Raw genomic sequence first — 21743 nt, forward strand, 5'->3', positions numbered from 1 at the left:
CGTAAAATTGATTTTGCCTTCAAAATTGGACACCATTTATCAATTCCTGTGTTTAGGATTGGGATATCATTTAGGATTTGGTTATCATTTATCAAAATAAGCTAAATCATTTACAATCTACTAAACAAATATACTTGCAGATACACATTTAATGGACAAAAAAATCAATATATGATTTGCTTCACTAAGCAAGTTTTAATTAAAAAAATTATGTACAAATCATACTGAGCTTCTCTCCTCAGTATAAGATAGCCATGATTAAAATAAAATTAAAAACAAAAAAACAAGTATACCGTAAATAAAACTAAATGGAAACAAAAAAGTGATTTTTCCCTCTCCACTTCACTCCTATATCCACAACCTACTTCATATTTGATACCTTTAAAAAATAAACTTTTCAATGTTGGCAATTTATCTTCACTGAACAATGTATGCTGTGTTCATAATGGAATACTATTTTTTAGATATTATATGCACCATGCAATGTGCTATGCACAGCACTACATTTTATGACATACTCTACTACCTCTTCTAGAACAACCAGTGTTTTCTCCTTGGTTTATGCTGGATTGGTGCAGCTAAAACAAACACAAGGTGATTAATCAGTAACTAATAATAGGGATTATGCTAAATACCTCAAAAGTAATTCATTTTCAACTCTAATGGAGGATCAGGTTTAGTGATGAACGAACCTCGGTTTTCATAAAGTGAATTGTAATGAACCTCAGACCAGAAGCTCAACCACACTTCTGCATCATTCAGGAAATAAATCAGTATCTTTTTCGAGGAATGCAATGGTAATTTGACAGAATATGGAACATATGGTCTTTGAAACGAGATAACTTTGAAAAAGAATTGGGGTACATGGTCTTTTTCATAATCAGAATATTAAGATTGAATGAAGTTATGACAGATTGACAGGATACAAACAACAACTGTGAGGTCTTACCGCGCTGTGGTGCTTGGTACAGCGGCATTATTTCGATGAAACAAGTATCTCGGAATGATGTCAGAAGGCATATCTTAGCTGCAAACTACATAAAAAATAACAAAGTTATGTGATATTTCAACAGTATTACACAACAAATGACATCGCAGATTAATAAACATAATAAAACCTTAGTAAGATAGTTCCACAAGTAAAACAAATCAAATTGAACTCTCTTATCATATTTTAAAAGAAAAATCTGAATAGTTAATTATTAGTAAAATTCTACCAAAAAAACTGATTCAGAACAGCATAACGAACCTTATCAGAAGCTGCCTGTAAGGTAATATGATCCCCCCATTCTCCAGATCTGCACAAGATAGAAGAAAGAAGGTGAATATTTGATGAAAATGCTACTAAAAGCATCAAAAAATTGTAATGTCTTAGTTAATATATGATGGCTTAAATGATGGTCTATTTGAAAGTACATACTTAGCCATTTTCTTGTAATATCGTTTGTACTTCATTGGTACATAGCATTCATATAAGGAATGGTGATCTTTGAGCTGGCAAAGAGAAACATTGTTCAAATAAGCATATTTCAAACAATCACAATTTTCAATATTTAACCAGGCTTGCATCCCGAATCGACAATTGTGAACTATTTTAGGTACTATAAAAGAACAAAAAATTCTTTTTTATCTCCCCTCTTCTCTTTTGGATGTGTGTACTCATTCATATATACATTCGTAAATTTGAATTTAACCAAGATAAATAATCACAAGCCGATAAAATCAGGTGTATTCGTTGCCTAACATATTTCACAGACACTATCCATTCCACATGACCAAGACGAGCACAAGTTACCTGTTTTACAATATCTTTACGAACATGCTTGTGGTGTTCAGGTGACCTGTACAGCTGATCTGAAAGTGCACGGAACTGCGACGGAGGTAGAAGTATCAGTAAAAATTAAAACGATATTAGAATAATGCTCATTAACTTGTACACAATTGCAATAATATCACACCTGACAATTTCCATCTCCAGATACTTTAACTTCACAAAGACCATAAACATTCAACCTAAAAGAGTGAGATAATATGAGTTAATATTCCAATAGAGAGCAAATCCACAGCAAGAGTAGGTATGACATTTTACTACTTGAGCTTATCCTCGTAAAAAATCTAGGTGCCTCAAAAATCTCTAATTTTAAGTTGTCTGTTAAGATGTTTCGGAACACGTACCAGCTACCTCATTAAATAACCCAAGTACTTATTGTAACCCCCAAAAAGGGCCAGTATATCTACAGTAATGAGGAAAACTCTTTCCTACACTAGAAGGAATAATGTGCCTATCCTCAAGTAATTTGTATATGAATAACCTAGTAATATATGCTATTTCTACTTATTTTAAACTAAATGAAAACTGAAAAAAGAATATCTACTCGACCAGTTTTGTTCAATTTTATATAATGGGTAACTTCAAGGTTTAGATTGTCCTTCACAAGAAGCAGACTTTACATAACAAAATGGCATACCTCTGCAGCAGACGCTGGTGATCCATACTTGCATCGTTCATGGTGGGGAAGAAGGAATTAATGCGGGGCACATGCTGAAATTTCAAGAAGATGGAATCAGAAGAAAATAAGAAAAATACAAGTATTCAAAATTCCAGATAACCCTCTCAAAAGGCTTAAGTTGTAGGGTTAAAGTACATAAACAACTATTAATTAATATGCTCCCTCATGCAAGATCATTCAGACTAAAAGTGTGGATACATCACATAAAAACTTATAATCAATGGTCCTTGATTGAAACTTAACTACCAATTTAGGGTCTGTTTGAATCGACTTATTTGAGCTTACCTACTGGCATAAATTTTGTGACAATGTTCGGAAGACTTTATCAAACCAAAACAGCTTATGAAATTTTTCATAAATTTTTTTTAGCATATTTTAATAATTTCACCGAGATAATATGACAGTGAATTGTTTATCCAAGCAGGCCATTAATGTACATTGTTCATGGTATTTCCTATCCCATAAGTATTAAACCATGATAATAACAGATCAAAAGTTTATCGCTAAACTGTGAAGCTTAACAGAAAAAGCAGGAATTCTTACAGGAACAGGTTCCAAGTTGGAAAGACGCCGACCAACTGCCCCATCTAACTTGGCATACTCTTCCGACAACACAAGAGCAATCATCCGATCATCCTCAACATCACGCTGACTACTAAGCGAAGTTGAACTCGAACTTTCACCTTCACCCCAATTCTGATTCTGCGATCCATTCATCATATCCAAAACCAAATTCCTTCTTGCCTCTTCGACCTAAACCAAAAACTCACAGCCCCAAAACCTACAAAAATCATTAAAACTTAGTCCTAACAAATAATAATCGGATAATTCCGTTCACACTCTCAAATTTCCCTAACCAAAAAAAAAACAATCAACTAAGAAACACACAAATACAATGCACCAATTGAGAGAAACAAAATTGGGGATTATAAAGAAAACCTAAATCAAAATTCAAAATTCAAAATTCAAAAAAGAGTACAATCACACACCAACCCTACAAATTCAATACCTATAGATTGCTGATATTATATAATCAAATTTTAACAATAAAATCGAAATTCACAAAAAAAAAAAAAAACTTAAGTCATGCAAAATTGATCATAAATTGATGAATTTATATTAACAAAAAGTGATTTTTCAACGCACAATCAGATCGTGTATTCTGATCCAAAAATCAAGAAAACACAAATAAAAAAGAAGAAAAACGCAAAATCGAAGTCTAAAAAATGAAATTAAATATAAAATTTATGTAAAATTATGATAAAATTTAAAGATTAAAGAAGTGATGAAGATGAAAGAAAAAAAACCTGAGATTGTGTTAGGATTGAGATGAATGAAGAAAGGGGAAGGAGTAAAGTGTGTGTGAAAATTGAAAATAAACAGAGTTTTCAATTTCGTGTTTTGGGGAAAGAAAGACACGCTATTAGTTGTTATTGCTTATTCTCGTTTACAATTTTTTATTAATATATTACTCCCTCCGTCTCATAATAAGTGTCCTATTTGAATTTTGCGCGGTTCTTAAGAAAATGATTGGATGTGTTGGTTTTAATGATAAAGTTAATAACATTTACTAAAGTACCCTTATTTCTTATAGGTAGTAGAATAGTTGAAAAACGTGAAAGTTAATAAATAGGGGTATAGTAGTGGAAAAAATTAATAAATGTTGCATTGGTTTTCTAAAGAGACATTTATTTTGAGACATGAAAAAAGTGCAAATGAGACACTTATTATGAGACGGAGGGAGTATAATTCATTGAATTTCATTCGATTTAATTGTTTTATTAAATACAGTATATAATTAATTAATAAAACTTGAATATGATAATTAGAAATTAGAAATGGTTATAATTACGAAAACTACGACGGAACAAAGCTTTTGATGTAATTCGCAGATGGAACATTGTGGATTGAAGGTTGTGATCACAATGCTTCTTGAACCAAAGGTATCAGCGCTGATACGGTGCTGATAATTGGTGTTGTTATTTCCGATACGGTGGAGTTAAAAGGGTATCTGCTTAGTTAGCACTATAACGTCCAAGGCAGTTTGGGGTTTAAGATAGGTGATAGTGAAATTGGAGATTAAAGATTGTGTACCTTAGAATTCTTTACGAAGCTATTTACACTTTGGGCCTGGTGGAGTAGACTAGGTTATGGGCCAAGTGCTATTGGGCCCTTGGTTGGAACGGAAAAGTTACCCTAAAGACTTGTCGAACATGTTTGATGTCGGGGGAGTCTTTCAATAATAGTGGACAATCTCAAATGGAATTTTTTTCCAAGCGTCGGATGGCATGCGCCGCTTTGGTTTTGCCAAAGCGTGATGTGAATGCGAGCATTAAATGCAGTCTCATCATTAAAACGTTTCACTGTTTTCTCTTTGACGTGTGGCCTGAAAAGGTACAGAGTGATGTGACGCAGCTTTCCTATGTACTTGAGTGCGCATCATTTTAAGTGATGATTAGGAGATGGAGGATTTGTCTGGAGAATCTCTATCAGATGACACGTTCTCCATGAATATTTCATAATCCTTGTTCCTTGTGGAATCCGGTGGGGGTGAAAACTTTATCGAGAGACTGGTGCCTCTTCCTGTCCTAATTGAGGCAGAAATAGAGGTTTCACGTCAAAGGATGGAACATGTCAGTCACTTTGTTCAAACATACCGGGAGTCAATTGGTCATGATCCTTGCGATGTAAAGATAGCTCGTCACTTGGAGTGTGAAGGGCAGCATGACGTCCAGTCTTGGGTCAATCCAAACGATCATCATAGAGATGGTGTATTGGCTCGTAGAAGTCTTAAATTAATAGCATCGACTAATGCAAATAGGTATCATTGGGTGGCCGCTAAAATAGTTGGGACTCCTTCTACCCTAAGCACTGTCTAAGTCGCAACTCAGGCCGACATTGTAATAGCAATATATCGGATTGGACCATTATGCCGTAGGTCTGAATGAGAGGGTGTGTTGCTCTTTCAAGGGTTGCTTGGTTCCCTTGTATAAGCGTGTCTTCACCGGGATAGGGGTGTGTCTATCCTTCTCTAATTTTGAGGTGGTGATGAACCATCTAAAAGTTGCCCCTCGCAACTTTATCCTGGAGTTTGTACCTTCATGTTGATGTTCCAGCTTTGTGATGGGTATAAGTCTAGGAAGCATTCTTTGGGGATTTTTTTTACCTCTTCTTTGTGGCTTGTACATTGTTGGATGATGCTCGGGATCAAGGTTTGATCTCTCTTCGTCCCAAAGTACCTTGGTTCATCCCTTTCGCTTCTGACTACGACGATCTTTTCGAAAGCTTCGTATTTGTGAAACTCGTCATTTTTTAGGTGCATGCAGCCTTCTGCTCATCTTTGGATCTGGTTGGAGATTCCCGCTCTTGTAGAGGTGGCTTTCAAAAGTATTGGTCCAGAGTTCATTTCCACTGGCGTATCTCTTCTTATCACTCCGGGTCAATTTCTTTGTCTACTGAAGAAGTGAAGATGAAAGAGGATTTACATGCCAATATAAGACTGGGTAATTTGCTTCACTATGTTTCATTCCAAAAGCTTGAATAATTGAATTGAATTTCCCAAACCATGCTCGCGGAGACTATTTCAACTCATAGAGAAATCATCATAATCTGCAAACTAAACCAAAGTTCCCTTGAGCAACAAATTCAGGAGGTTGCTCCATATAAATTTCTTCTTCTAATTTACCAAGAAAAAAACATGTTTTTATTATCCAACAAATATAATGTCCATTGAAGAATGACAGCTATCACAATAAATAATCGAACAGGTGTTTTTTTGGCCATAGGGGTGAAAGTATTTCCATAATCAAGTTCATAAATTTGGGAATATCCTTTTGCTACAAGTCGGGCTTTGAGAGGATCAAATTTTCCATTGGCCCCACCTTTAATAGCATATATCCATCAACATCCCATAAGTTTCTTTAATGGAGGGAGAAAAGTTAATTCCTAAGTACCATTATGCTATAAAGCTTGCATTTTATTAATCATGACTTGTTGTTATTCTGGATGATCAAGTGTTTCAAAAACCTTTTTAGGAATGAAAATAAAAGATACATATGACACAAAAGAATAATAAGAAAGAGAGAGTCAATGGTAACTTAGGAATTTAGAATTAGGATAGGAATTGGGAGTAGACTGAGTACCTTTTCGGAGAAGTCAAGATTTTCCTCAAGAAGGATCGTAGTAGAGCCATCAGTTGGTGTGACACATGATTTAACTTGTGTTTTAGTGCCTTCTAATGGTGTATTAGCAACACGTGGAAACGTTGGCATAGGATGAGAGATTTATGAGAATGCTGAACAGGAGGATTGTTGACAATATTTGTAATCAAAACTGATTTTGGGACAATGGAATGGATGAACCAAGATAAGTTATTTAAAAAAACTTCTTGAGTAATGTGGGACTCAATTATAGATCGTGAGGAGTAAAACTTTACTTTGAAGAATGTTGCGTCTGTATAAATGTAGTAACAATTCTCCATATGGAGTGACATTTGTAACCTTTTTGTAACCTAGAGTACCCCTGAAAAAAACACATTTTATGGATCGGGCATAAAGCTTATCAAGACCTGAAGACAAGTCATGAACAAAATAGATACATCTAATTATCATATGAGAAATATGAAACAATGGTTCTTTAGGAAATAAAATGGAATGCGGTATTCTATGATCAAGAGAGGAAGAAGGCATTCCATTAATAAAATAACAAGATGTCAAACAAGATTTGAGTTAAGTAATAAGATTTGAGTTGTTTCAACAAGATGCATATTATTTATTTTAGCCATGTCATTTTGTTGAGGGGTATGAGGACAACTAGACATAGATCAATGTGCTTGCAAGTATGACCATCGGTTAGTTTTGATGAAAACAACTAATGAAGCAACAATTTTGAAGGACAACAACTTCATATGTCAAACAACTTGTTGATGTTGAGAGTTCTCTCTGACAAGGAGTTAATTTAAATTGTCAAAGTAAAGCTTCTGATGATGGCACCTAATCAAGAAGATATCTCAAGTCTCATCAGTCAAAAGATTCAAGTTCCGATTGAAGTACTAAGTCATTGTTGTATCAAGTAAGGGAACTTGAAGACCTAAAAGTTGTAAAAGTGTGAAAGCTCGTCTGGTTATGTGCTTTGCATCTTAGGGTGATCGGTTAAAACGTAAAAGGTAAGAGTAAGTCTTGACGTACTATACTATGACAATCACACACACACATTTTCAAAACCCTCTCTTCATAAAATTTCTTGAAAACCTATTAAGACTTGTGTGAAATTAATCAAATAGTATTTCTAATCAATTCGGAAAGTTTTTACACTCAATTTAGGATTTGGTTCAATCGATTAGAACAAAATAAATGACCTTTTAATCAATTAGAACTTTTTTTAATCGATTAATACACATATCTGTTTTAAACTTTCCTTTTTTTAGATTAAGGTTGTTGTAATTTAAAAGGTTTTAATCGATTACTTACAAGAATAATTAGAATGCTACAACTTCTCATACTAATAATTGCTACTAATTTCAACACTTCATAATTGCTATTAATTTCTACACACCTAATATGGTTCATCTAAATGAACTAAATTGATTAAATTCAAGTTTCATTGCACTAAAATTTTCTCTACAACTGTCAAGTTAATCAAACTCAAATTCAATTGCAGGGGATCCAAGTTCCAACTCGCCACATCTTCCTTATTCCCCTTCTACAGCAACAATTTTCTGATACATCAGAGACAGTAGAACTTAGCACTTTTCTTCATCATCTATGCTTTCTCTTCTTTGAACCCTTGCCCCCTGAGAAAAATCCTGTGGCGTATTGTGAATTGATAAGCTCCCTAGGTATAGCCGCCGCGCCCGACTTTAATACATCGACTAACTCTGCTAAAACATTCTTATTCTCATCATTTACAAAAACTATGGCTTGACCTTCCTCTCCCATTCTAGAAGCCCTTCCTATTTGATGCACATACTCCTTAATGGAATTCGGCATGTCGAATACAATTACTTGTCTTACACCCAATAGATCGACCCCCCTACCCAAAACTCCGGTAGCCACAACCACCGGGAACTCGCCGACCATAAACGACTGCATTATTTCCCGCCTTTCAGTCATTGACTTCTCGCCGTGAATTGAAACGGCTTTCGTTCCTGTTGAAACTGTAATTGCATTTGCAAGTAGATCTGCCCCGAGTCTCGAGGCGACGTATATTACGACAGGTGGCTTAAAATGTTTCTGGCTTGTTAAAATGTCAAACAGTTTCTGCTTCTTTTGTTTCGACTCGACCCAAATAGCTAGCTGCTTCACGGCCTTATTTGGTCTGTTAGGTTCGCCGACGGTTATAATCACGGTATCTTTTGCGAGAGAGTTCGCCATTTTCTCTAAAGAATCAGACATTGTTGCCGAATACATTAAGACCTGAGGTTGTGACAAAGCCGTGAATATCTGTAAAACCTGATCTCGAAAACCACTTTGAAGCATGCAATCCACCTCATCGACAACAAAAGTTGTTACGTCGTCTAAGTCAATCTCGTGCTTTGTTAAAAGATCAACGAGCCTTCCTGGCGTTCCGACAATCAATTCGACACCTTGTTGAATGCGGTAGATTTGTCTAGCCATTGCATCGCCACCAACCACAAGTGCGGTTTTAAACGGCAATCCTTTTCCGAGCAATTTCGCATGCTCTTCAACCTGTATACTGAGCTCTCTTGTAGGCGTTAACACCATAGCTAAAGGCTTTTTCTTATCCGAAACATAAGTCAAACGATGACTCACGCAACAAGAAATTATCGGAATAAGAAACGAAGCAGACTTTCCCGATCCGGTATCGGCCAAAACAAGCATGTTCTTCCCCATCGAAGCAGCCGGGATTGCTTGCATTTGGACAGGCGTAGGCATCTCATATCCAGCTCCTTCGATGTTATGCAGGAGTTTATCAGGAAGGTTACAGGAAGCAAACGACAAAACCGGTGCCGATACAACACCCTTCACGTGAATGTCGAGTTTTTTCCTAAGCAATTCAGCCTGAACCTGATCACCTCTCGATAACAGCATACCAGATTCGTAATCGGTATCTCTAACATAAAAACACTCATCGGCTGCAGGTAGCTTTTTAGGCGGTGGAAGATCTCCAACACACGACGACGATTTAGAAATTCGACATAGTACTAACTGTTTACATTCCAAACTACAAACATCGTCGTCAGTTTCATCGCATATATACTCGCCATACCGGCCACAAACAGTACACTTGGGCTCACCTGGTAGAGCATCTCTCTGATCCTTAGAACACAATTTCACATCATTTCCTGCATCTAAAATAACAAATAGATAAACAAGATTAATTTGGTTGTTATTTTGAGAGTTCCAAATAAAACTTCTAGATAGCAAGGTTTAAAATAAAAGTATGTGACTGTGATTACAAACATGAATTATTGAATCTAAATTCTATGATATAACCTATAAAGCTCTAACACCTGAAATACGACACAGACACAGACACCAGAAATTCAACACTTAATTCAACACTGACACGTGGATTAGACACCGGAAATATGATAAGACTGACAAGTTGATATCAGTAATAATTTTAAAATAATAATAAATTAAACGTATTCACTAGCTGTCAGTGTCGGCTTCAGACACACGGACACGACTTTTTCCAGAGGTGTTCTGGAGGATAACTGTAACTATATCACTATTTCATTTGAATTGTACAGAATCAAACAGAATATGAAAATTGAAAATTCCAATTCAACGAGACAATATAAAATTCAAGATTTAGGAGGCATTACCATTAGGTTGATCGGTTGGGAGCGATGGAATCGTTGATGGGTCATCGTGAATGGGGTTAGAATCAGCCATGTTGTTGTTCATGAAATTGTAATGTTGTTTAGGGTTTTGGAAAGTGATTCTTCAAATTCATGAAGATTGATTTTGAAACAAGCAGGAAGAGGAACAAGTACAACCTCAATTAAGGAAACATGATTTCGTTTTTGTTTTCAAAGGTTGCATATGAAGATTGTTACTTTGCTTGGATCGGTAAAGAAAAATAAAAACAAATTACTCCTCCTACCCCCCTACAAATTCAAAAGCACCCCCGAATAGCTTTTTTTTACCATATTTTTAAAAAATTTATTTAAAAATATGTTAATTTTTATAAATTTTTGGCACCTCCAAATTTAAGAATCTATTATTTTAAGGTTTACACTTCTAAAATTTGAGGTGTAAAAATCGAAGAAAAGAAATATTTGCAGTTGTAAATTAATTGTTGGAATTAAAATTTTCTTTTGCATTTCAAAATCTAAAGGAGAGTAAGTGGGATGTGGTTTACAGGGTTTTTTGGTATTCTAAAATTTATATACATTATTTTAAATCAACTTTATTAAAATTGAATATTTAGTTCATAATTACTTTTAGTTTTTCTTTTGAATAAAAGAGTTTAAAATATTTCATTTATAATCAAGTGTGGAATAAACATGCGAGAAGTATTAAAACAAATATATAGACTAGCTATAGTTCTAGTTTTTTCTAAGCCAAGAAAAATTTGTATACCAAGTTACAAAAACAATAGCTTGGCATTTCAAGTTTGCTGTGCAGAACCAAAATAGCAAGGAAGAAAGGTAAGTAATTCCAACAAAAAAAAATGCAATTTGCCATTGAAGCAAGTTTATCATCATATTCTTTTACAATCATATACAATAGCTTTTAATATCACAATTGTGGAGTGTGATTTAAAAACATTTAAAAAGAAACAACAATTTCATCTAAAGTCAATTATGCCACCAATATGAGGTTTGAACACAACGTTTAGGAGACGGTACTTTCAAATAGGAAGATTGTACCACTTTCTAGAGGTTTGAACACAAAACGTTTCGAGACGGTACCTCCAAATAGGAAGATTGTGCCACTTCTAATATATGGTTATGATTATGTTAATCTTATTTGATGTTTTAAATATGACTAAAGAGTTGCATAACTAAGAATGTAATATTTTTAAATGAATAATGATGGATTTGAAAGTAAAGAGATTTAAAAGTGGATGAAGACAATAAATGATGAGATGCATTCATGGTTGGACACAAGTGGATATTCTAGAAGAATGTATTTTTGGAATTTAAGAATCAAATAAAGTAAAATTTGTAGTAGAGATTTTTATTCAAATTAAAGGAATGGATTACAATAATATATTTTTACTCGTACATTGTTCTATATGGATATTTATGGCCAGGGACGGAGCCAGAAAATTTAGTTTGTGGGGGCAAAATTTTATATAAGTTTATAATATAAAATATGTTATTCTCTTTAACTTTAAGGCTCTTTCACTTTTTTATCCTTTAATTAATATATTTTACAAACTTTCAAATATATTAATTCTTATTTTTAAAAATATATTCCTCATTAAAACTATTAATTTAATTTGAAGAATAAAAAAATCAAAGTAAATATATCTATAAATAAATGGTAATGTGCTAATAGCTATTCACTAATAATAATAATAATAATAATAATAATAATAATAATAATAATAATAATAATAATAATAATAATAATAATAATAATAATAATAATAATAATAATAATAATAATAATAATAATAATAATAAGAGTTAAAAGGTAATGCACTGACAGTGTAAAATAGTTTTACACTGTCATCCAATAGGGAGTCATGAATGTGCCATGTCATTAAAGTTTTTTTAAAATAAAAGAATGTTTTAATTGGATGCATGGTGGTGATTGGTTGACGGTGTAAAAATATTTTACACCGTTAGTGCATGACCCATTTTCTTTAATAATAATAATAATAATAATAATAATAATAATAATAATAACAATTTTCTTTAGTATCTGTAATATTTATTTGAATCTTATAAATAGGAAATGAGAGAGTACATGTTATCTTTTAAACTTAGTTAGAAGTTAGTTATTTAGAAATTAAATAATTTTTGTGATTATTTCTTTTGAAAATTTATCAAATTAGAAAGAAGTTTTGTTAATGACCATTATTAGCATTTATAATAGTTTAGAATAAATATAATAGTTTAGTATTGATGATTAGTCATTTAAATGTATCATATTATAATATACAGTATCTTTTTTTTTTAGCTCAGCATTGCATAATATATCTAAATACTACAATTTCAAGTTTTAAGTGGGGGCAGGTGCCTACATAAACTTATATGTAGCTCCGTCCCTATTTATGGCTATTGTGGATTCTGAAGGCTAACGACATTGTCCTCTTAAGTTTTACAGTGGCGACATTGTTCTTCAAAAGCAACCTACATTTCTACCATGAAAAATCCTAAAAAAATTTTAAAATTCTACACTAGAGAAGAGATAAACTAAATTAATAAAAAAATACTTCATTGATTTCTTTTGTATCCTTCTAATGTGTCATAGACTAAAATGCCCAAATATAAATAAAACCCTAATAATAATACAAATAAAAATTCAACTAAGATAAACTCTTCTTCCAAATAATCTAACTCCATAATCCTAACACAATTACTCTCTACCAGAATTGGTCTTTAATTTTGAATATTATGTCTTTAATTTTTTATTATTCATATTTCATATTGCTATTCTAACTCTAAAATTTATATAGACTTAAATATACATTTGGTCCTCTATTTTGATGTTCTTTTAACTTTTAGTCCTCTATTTTAAAAATTAGCTTTTTTGTCCTTCAGCTTTACTTTTTTTGAAATTTTGTTAGTCTCTCCCTCCAGTTTTGTAGACGTGACACTGATGATTCGAAAAGAAAAAAATTTAAGGACATGTCATTGATGACTATGTTTTTTTATAAAGTAAATTAAAAACTTTAATTAATTAAGTTTTTTTAAATTATTAATAAATTTCAAAATTAATATTTGGGCCTAAGGTATTCGAAAACAGGTCTCTCATGCACTTCATGTTACTTATTTAAAGTATACAAGACTTTATAAATACTAATTCTATTTCTAAAAAAAATTGATGTGGAATTTTATTGGTTACACAATAAACACCATTGTTTTTTCTTCCTGCAACTGTATCATGTTCTTGTTAGGCATCAAACTCAATACATCAAAAGTGAATATTACTTCATATTTCTCATTCATCTACCCATCAATAAACGGGTTTCACCTTGCTACCATTTCTTGTTAGATTTGAAATGGTTGTTTTTTTTTTTTTAATTGAGTGTAGTAGAGTCTCCCACCAACTTGATATATGTAGTGTATTATGGGAAGCATATTCAATTGTATATGGTAAGAGGGAATGCAGTTTCTGCAAAAGGAATACCAGAAGGATATGATTAATCTAACTAAGCACATGCATTCCAGTAAGTATGTTTTCATCATCACTAAATTTTTATCGTTTTCTTGTTCTCCTTATGTATCCTATCCATTATGCATCAAAAACATTTTTACTAATAACAGTATTGTAGCAATATTAGTGCTGGTAAAATTATGTGAAAAGATGCATACTAGGTACGTTTTTCAATTCTCCTCACACACCTCGGGGAGTCTTTGGAGTATTTGTACGAAATATGTATCTCCATTAGAAGTTTCATGATTGATTTTCTCTTGTTTGTTTCATCATTCATTACTGGATTATTTTTTATTATTGTTGCAGATCACATGATTGCTTTTCTCTTATTTGTTTCATCAAAAATTAACTAGTGCATGCATGTTCTATATTTCAACACACATACTTTTAGATTCTCATGTGCCTGATCCATATTCCACTTCCAATCCAAAATAAACCAACGCACAAATACACCTTAAAGAATTTAAATGGCTACATTGGGTGCTCTTCCATAAAAGTTGTTATGCCCCATGCGTGAGCATTGGTTATGAAATCTCAGGGAGCTTCTACTTTTACTGTGAATATTTTGGTCACTCTGATATTGCTAATTTGAACAAGAAAAATTGGGGTACTCGTGATAAACAAACAAGAGTAAATAACAAGTTCAAATAATATGCAGATTAACAATATAATTCATGTAGTTTATATAATAGTTACTAGAAGCAAAGCTTTAATGCAACTCTACTAAAACGTTTTGAACAAAGTAAAAGCTTAAACAGAGTTCAAAGATCCCTTACAAGAGGTTATTGTCACTTATAACATTCACTCATGTTCATTCATATCAGATAAAGATAGTGTTGTGGTATGTGATATTATACTTATTAGACTTGAGACTTCACACACGAGAGGGGGATGAATTGTATGGTTTGAAAAAAATTGGGTTTTGAAACTTTTGGCAAGTCAAATCAGAGTTTAAAATCATTTTCAAAATCTAAGCAGCAGAAAGAATAAATGCGGAAAATAAATTGCAAAAAAATAAAAGCTAAGGGAAAAGAGGAACACCAAGAATCATAGAGGTTCTGTAAAATCAAAAGGACTTACTTCTCTCCCCAAGAATTGACCTCAAGAGTTTTCAATAATAGTTGAGAGCTATTAGTAGGAAAGACTCATGAACCCCCTTATACAAGGAAATGATGGTTGATCTTTAACAAATTATTACAAGACAATGGACGCGGATGTTTGCGTTTTTTGTTCAATATATTATTGAGAGTGAAGTGACCAATCTTCATTCCCAACAATGAATTAAAGCGGTTAGTCTTTTTTTCACAAACACATACCTTAGAGCAGTTCTTCTTCTTTTACCTTATTTCCTTTCAATAAACCTATGGTTTCGTTTTTTTTCTTGACTTTATTTAACTTAATTTCATTGTATTTTTACTAATTCGAAATATGTTTATTTTATAGAAATTACAGATAGACTTTGCAACAATATTAAGAGAATATGATTATCAAAAAGAAAAAGGTCTTACATTATTGAACATTAAAGATCTATATCAGACAAAATTAACATATAAATAGGACGACTTTTGTGAATCTAATTTGTTCAGATCGGGTGACAAAATACAATTTAAATTTGATGTTACATTCTTGACCAACAAATGTCATATCCTTGAACTTTAGTCTAACTACTCCTTATGTGCCCTGTTAAAGATTATATAATTAGAAAAAATTAAATGTAATTAAATATAATAAAATTATATTTAAAGTTTTGATACATTAAATACACGTATTTTTTTAAGAAAAAATTTCTATAAATATTTTATTACTTGTGCCATTGAAGCACATGATAACTTTTTCCTAATTTTAATTATGGCCCTCCCTAGTTGTAAAGTATAAATGTTGACCTAAATTAGACTTTGACAGTTGACACGACATTTTCCTCTCACGAATTTTCTCTCTCGTTTCTTTCCACATAACTCTTCTCGAATCTAATAATCTTACACATCCTTTTTGGACCAAGAAGATTCTTCTCCTTCACACCCTCTTAATTATTTATTTAATCTCATTTCGTAATTAATTAACTAACTAATTAAATCTAATTAATCACCTTTCTAGTTCCTTTATTAAAACCCTATTTCTCTTTCCCTTTCAATTTCCAATTCATTCACCTTCGATTCAACTCAATCGCGTAATTTCAATTTCACGCTTCGAAGAAATCGTTGCTTCCTCAGGTAATCAACTTCATGCAAAATGCAATTTCGCCGATTTTTTTTTTTTGGATCTTATTTCTATAAATTTAGCAGATCTAGTTTTTTCAATGAAGTAAGTTAGGTTTTGAAGAATTTTTTTTTTTTCTGATTTTGTTGATTTTTTACTTCAAATGTTGCAATTTCGAGTATTATATTGTTTATTCCATTTATTGATCTGAATTTTTGCCCTAAAATATGAAATTCAATGCATGGAGTTTTTTTGGATTCTGTTTTTATATGGAAATTTATTATAACTACACTTTAGTTTTTTATTTTATTTTAATGTTGAAGGTTTTTGGATTAGATGTTTGATTTGTGTTTGTTAATGTTTCAGGATTATTATAGTGTTGTATTGAAACTGGTTCAGTTGGTGGTTACGACGACGGCTGCAAAATCGTCGATATTGATATTTCAGCTTTGGTTTGTAATTGTGTGAAGAATTTGAATTGAGAGGTAACTTGTGTTAGGAAGTGGAGGGAAATTTTGTGCTGCATGTGGTGTATCCTTTGCGGTGCACCGTCTTTTATTCATGGGGGAGTGGGTTGTTGGAGCTTTCATCAACCTTTTTGGTAGTCTTGCTATAAACTTTGGAACCAACCTTCTCAAATTAGGACATAATGAGGTATGGATTAAGTTGTTGTTTTCAGCTTGGTACTGTTTGTGATGTAGTTTTATGTGGTTTGAAATAAAGGGTTTGAGGTGTTTTATGTGATACAAAAGTACTTCTCGAATTGAAGGAAATTTTTTTATCGTAGAAAATGATGCTTGAGATGGAGTGTTGATGGTAAAAAACCAACATGAGATTAAAGTAAGTGTAGCAGAGACGAGATTGTTGCATTTGGTGTGTAGTTAGACTAGACGAGATAAGATTAGGAGGACAATATTAGAGAAAGAGAGAGAGTTGGGGACAACACCTAATGTGGATAATAGATGGTGAAAACTCAACTTAGGTGGTTTGGGCTTGTGGAGAGAAGACCTATAGATACAGTAATAAAGAGTGTGGGTCAGATGGGGAAGTCAAATCCTTAGACCTAAAAACTGTAAAAGAAACTATTAAGAAAGACTTAGAGATTAATAAATTGGATAGAGTGTATGACATAACATGTCGACGTTTGATTTGGTCCATGTAGCCGACCCTTACATTATAATTCTCGACTTAGTTACTTGGTTAATACATCATTTTTAACCTCATTTGTATCTTGTTACATCATCGCTATGGATAGCATTGTTGTGAATAAGATAGTGTGTATATATATATATATATATATATATATATATATATATATATATATATATATATATATATATATATATATATATATATATATATATATATATATATATATATATATATATATATATATATATATATATATATATATATATATATATATATATATATATATATATATATATATATATATATATATATATATATATATATATATATATATATATATATATATATATATATATATATATATATATATATATATATATATATATATATATATATATATATATATATATATATATATATATATATATATATATATATATATATATATATATATATATATATATATATATATATATATATATATATATATATATATATATATATATATATCTTTTGGAGTATGGGGGACTAAAAAGCACTTGAATGTGACATTGATATTTAGTATTAGAAGGGTGTGTTTGGATGGAGGATTTTGGAAGGGAGGTGTTTGAGAGAAGGATTTATTCAAGTTATTATTCTTTTCTAAATTAAGGAAGTTTGAAATGTTTCTAAAAATAAATAAGTGTGATTTAATTGTTATTATATGATATCATGTTATTCTTTCAAAAAAACGCAAATCTTTAATCTTTAATATATATAAAACTAAGACTTAGCCCTCCCTCCAAATTCATTCTTCCAAAACCCTCCGTTCAAATGTACCCTAAAGTATAGCAGTGAAACATTATTTTATATTTAATTCTAACTGATTTATGTTCATATCATTTGACTTATTTGAATGCCAATCTTAAATTGCGATCTACACTATTTCTGGCAATAGTGACAAAATTCTCGTATTATTTCTGTAAAGTTGCATTATCAAATTAGTTCGGAAACATGAATGAATAGACTGCATTTCACTTTTTGCAGAGAGAAAGACATTTACTCGGAAGTGATGGGGTACATGGAAAGGTGACTTTGAAGCCTATTATATACTTTCAGAGTTGGAGAATCGGTATAGTGTAGTTGCTTTTATATCTGTGGATTTTGCACATTTTACCCAAGTGGCTGATTCTTTATTTTTATTGTATAAATTTTGATATGCAGGTATCCTATTTTTCTTTCTTGGAAATTGCCTTAATTTCATTTCCTTTGGCTATGCCGCTCAGGTATGTTTCCCTGATACTTATTGGATTTTTTTAACTTTTGTAATTTTATGATTGTATTGTGGAGTAATATCCTATTTTTCTTCTGATTACATATGGTTCTGTTTGCTCTCCAGTCACTTCTTGCAGCTTTGGGATCTGTTCAGTTTGTATCTAACCTCGCATTCGCTTACTTTGTGTTGAACAAAGTGGTAACAGTCAAGTATGCCAAATTTGAATTGAGATTACTGTCTCACTTTTGGCTTTTCACCAAAACGATTCTACCAATGTAAATTCTTGTAGCTTAATAATTTTCCTTCAAACAGGGTACTGGTTGCCACGGCTTTTATTGTTCTTGGAAATGTTTTTCTAGTTGCTTTTGGCAATCACCAATCACCGGGTATGTAACATATTGCCTTGTTCAACTAAAGCATTGTGTTTCAGTTAAAATGTTCTGTATGCTTATTAAATGTCAAGATGAATTTTTGCTAAACATTTGAACGAATCATTTTATCATAAAGATAAAAATGCTAATTCAGTGGTGCAAACTAATTTTGTGATGGACTGCTTGTGTTTCAGTTTATACTCCAGAGCAGTTGACAGAGAAATATACCAATGTCGCATTCCTTCTGTACCTTCTAGCTTTGATTGTAATTGTTGTCGTGCATCACTCCGTTTACAAGTAATGATTTGGATTTAGTTATTGATAGTTCAATCAGACAATTTTTTCTCTCTGTATAATTAACTTGTGAAATGTGCAGGCGAGGTGAACTTCTGATTGCTGTATCAGGACATGAGCTCAAACCCTTTTGGAATATGCTATTGCCATTTTCTTATGCTGTAGTTTCCGGGGCTATAGGTTCATGCTCAGTGTTGTTCGCTAAATCACTGTAAGTCTGCTGTTCCCCCATGTTATCATGCTTCTTCATGGCACAATAATCATGTACTTCATTCCTAATGTTAACTTCGTTTTGGCAGTTCTAATCTCTTACGACTGGCTTTTTCCAATGGTTATCAGTTGCACAGCTGGTTCACATATTCCATGCTTCTTTTATTTCTCAGTACTGCTGGATTTTGGGTAAAGTTTATTTTTGGGTAAAAAAAATTCTTAGGGCCTCTATCAATGTGTGCAGTTTTGATCAGATAAACGTTTCCTTTTGTGCAGATGACCAGGTTGAATGAGGGATTGTCCTTGTTCGATGCAATTCTTATTGTTCCCATGTTTCAGATCGCTTGGACACTCTTCTCAATTTGTACAGGATTTATATATTTTCAGGAATATCAGGTAATTTCACATCTAGTTATACATTAACACATGTTGCCTTTTCTTTTGCCATGAACACTCTAAGAAGTTAAAATCAAACTATTGTAGATAAAAAATGAACAACTACTCCTACTTTGATGAAATGGACTCAATTAGGGTGTATATTTCAGAACTTAAAGTTCATAAACATCATATGTAGAACACCATGGATTCAACATATGTAACCGACATGGCTGACTTAACATAATTGTTAACTTGATCTCGCTTTTCTTCTACGTGCATCAACAAAGTTATCAATAACTTAGATTTCATTACTTTAGTTCTAAGTAAACTCATTATTTTCGTAAGACATATTTCTTATATCTTTAGGAGTTTAGGTGTCATCTAAACTATACTCCTGAAAACAGGTATTTGACACATTAAGGACAACAATGTTTATACTTGGAATGATGTGTGTGTTCATTGGCATTTCTTTGTTAGCACCTGATGAATCAAAAGGTATAATAAATTCATAATTGTTTTATGGTTTTACTATAAACCGAGGTATTCAGGGGATAGATGGTATGTAACTTGTTTTAAATATTTCAGTTTCCGAGACTAAAGACGGTTCTTTGGATTCCACCGTGTCTCCTGCCATTTCAACAGAAATGAAAAGGTACGATAAAAAATCTTTGTATGCACTACCAAAAGCGAAATTTATCATATTTATGAGACATTCCTGAAAGGAAGCCACATGGTTGAAGTACAAGTATATCATTGTATCATCTTCCATTTACGAGACATCCCCAAAATCGTTGCACACTTTCAATTTTTGCTTAAAAAAAGTATATTCTTCTGTTTTGCTTTGATCATCGTGAGCAGAAAATGGTTCTTCAATTTTTTTAAACATAATTTGATTTCTTCATGATGCTTACATTCATGCTTGTTATTATGGGTGACTTTCACTAATGTCAATACTGTTTTATCTGTTATAGGTTAGTAGTGTCTTCTGAAGAAGCAGCACACAACAAAGACCCACGATCTTTTGTCAAAGGAATCCTGTTAAAGGTTACAGATATTCTGGTCAAGGCAAAGGTATACATGTATATGACTGGTTGCATTAACATTCTGGTCGGATACAGATACTATCAGTTTCGATAACTAACAACTTGAGTTTCTGTCTATTTGCAGACATCTTGTGCATTGACTCTTGGTTTTGGGGAGGATACGATCAATGCGTCTTCAGTTTTCGTGATGCCAATGATGTCGTCAAGAATGAATGGCTTCAGAGGTAATGGACTCGAACGGGCAAGAATTTTATCGATGAGACATCCAGGTTGGAGCAAGATCCCTATGGATGAAGATGCAACTAAATTGCTTGAAACTAGTACAATTGTTCCTTCTAGCCCTTGATAGTGTTTTGATAGCTGTAGAATTTCCCAGGTTTTGGATTTATTTTTTTCTTCTATTTTCCGATTTTGTTTTAACGATTGGAGTAGATGAGATATAAACCATTCATAATTCAATTATTTGCTCTATTGAGCATTCATGTAATCTTCCACACCAAGGAAAGAGAGGATAAAAAAGTGTTGTATATTGATTGTATATATACTTGTAAATTTTCTTGCTTGGACAATGGAAAAGAAAAAGAACACGTTTTCATCTACAAACTGGTGTTTTCTGTTTTGTCTTATTGTTCTCCTTTAATTTAATGTAATCCACTCATGTCTCTGTAATCCTCATATTTCATAATCTTGTAAAAACTTTGAGAAACATCAAAGGAGTGTTGATTAAATATAAAGGGTCCAAAACATTAAAAGTGTTTCTGTAAAAATATTTTACACATAATATATTACAAACAATATAGTGTTTTTTTTTTTTTGTAAATTAAAGACTAATCGAATAAATTTATATAATTACATTGACTTAATACAAATGGATAGAAATAGTTTTGCTTAAATTACCTTGCACTTCAAACTATAGAATCAAACATATAACTTTGGTTCCATGTTAAATGTAGTATATACCATACTTGGCAACACAACTATATGATTATGTTTCTGTATGGCCAGAGTTGTATGGTATTAGTTTTACATGCACA

The 21743-nt window shown here is 32.2% G+C and overlaps 3 protein-coding genes across 3 annotated transcripts; 1 reads left to right on the forward strand and 2 right to left on the reverse strand.

The window, feature by feature from the left end:
* Positions 1-349: 349 nt before the first annotated feature.
* LOC131598852 (OVARIAN TUMOR DOMAIN-containing deubiquitinating enzyme 12) lies at positions 350-3951 on the reverse strand. The gene is made up of 10 exons (XM_058871422.1): positions 3818-3951; positions 3054-3291; positions 2469-2542; positions 1959-2013; positions 1796-1870; positions 1421-1494; positions 1250-1298; positions 950-1034; positions 693-749; positions 350-578 (listed from the first exon to the last, which is right to left on the reverse strand). The coding sequence occupies exons 2-10, from the start codon at positions 3228-3230 to the stop codon at positions 532-534; spliced, it is 693 nt and encodes a 230-aa protein (XP_058727405.1). The 5' UTR covers positions 3231-3291; positions 3818-3951; the 3' UTR covers positions 350-531.
* Positions 3952-7942: 3991 nt separating this feature from the next.
* On the reverse strand, positions 7943-10555 carry LOC131598853 (DEAD-box ATP-dependent RNA helicase 41). The gene is made up of 2 exons (XM_058871423.1): positions 10300-10555; positions 7943-9819 (listed from the first exon to the last, which is right to left on the reverse strand). Exons 1-2 carry the CDS (start codon positions 10379-10381, stop codon positions 8267-8269), a joined length of 1635 nt encoding a protein of 544 aa, XP_058727406.1. The 5' UTR covers positions 10382-10555; the 3' UTR covers positions 7943-8266.
* A 5203-nt stretch (positions 10556-15758) lies between these two features.
* Positions 15759-21312, forward strand: LOC131594545 (probable magnesium transporter NIPA8). Its single transcript, XM_058866714.1, has 14 exons — positions 15759-16020; positions 16373-16660; positions 18185-18269; positions 18362-18423; positions 18537-18622; positions 18726-18799; positions 18979-19081; positions 19161-19289; positions 19378-19477; positions 19565-19684; positions 20071-20161; positions 20252-20318; positions 20638-20737; positions 20834-21312. The coding sequence occupies exons 2-14, from the start codon at positions 16568-16570 to the stop codon at positions 21053-21055; spliced, it is 1332 nt and encodes a 443-aa protein (XP_058722697.1). The 5' UTR covers positions 15759-16020; positions 16373-16567; the 3' UTR covers positions 21056-21312.
* The last annotated feature ends 431 nt before the right edge of the window (positions 21313-21743 follow it).

Source organism: Vicia villosa, linkage group LG4 (genome assembly GCF_029867415.1).
Source record: "Vicia villosa cultivar HV-30 ecotype Madison, WI linkage group LG4, Vvil1.0, whole genome shotgun sequence".
Lineage (NCBI taxonomy): Eukaryota > Viridiplantae > Streptophyta > Magnoliopsida > Fabales > Fabaceae > Vicia > Vicia villosa.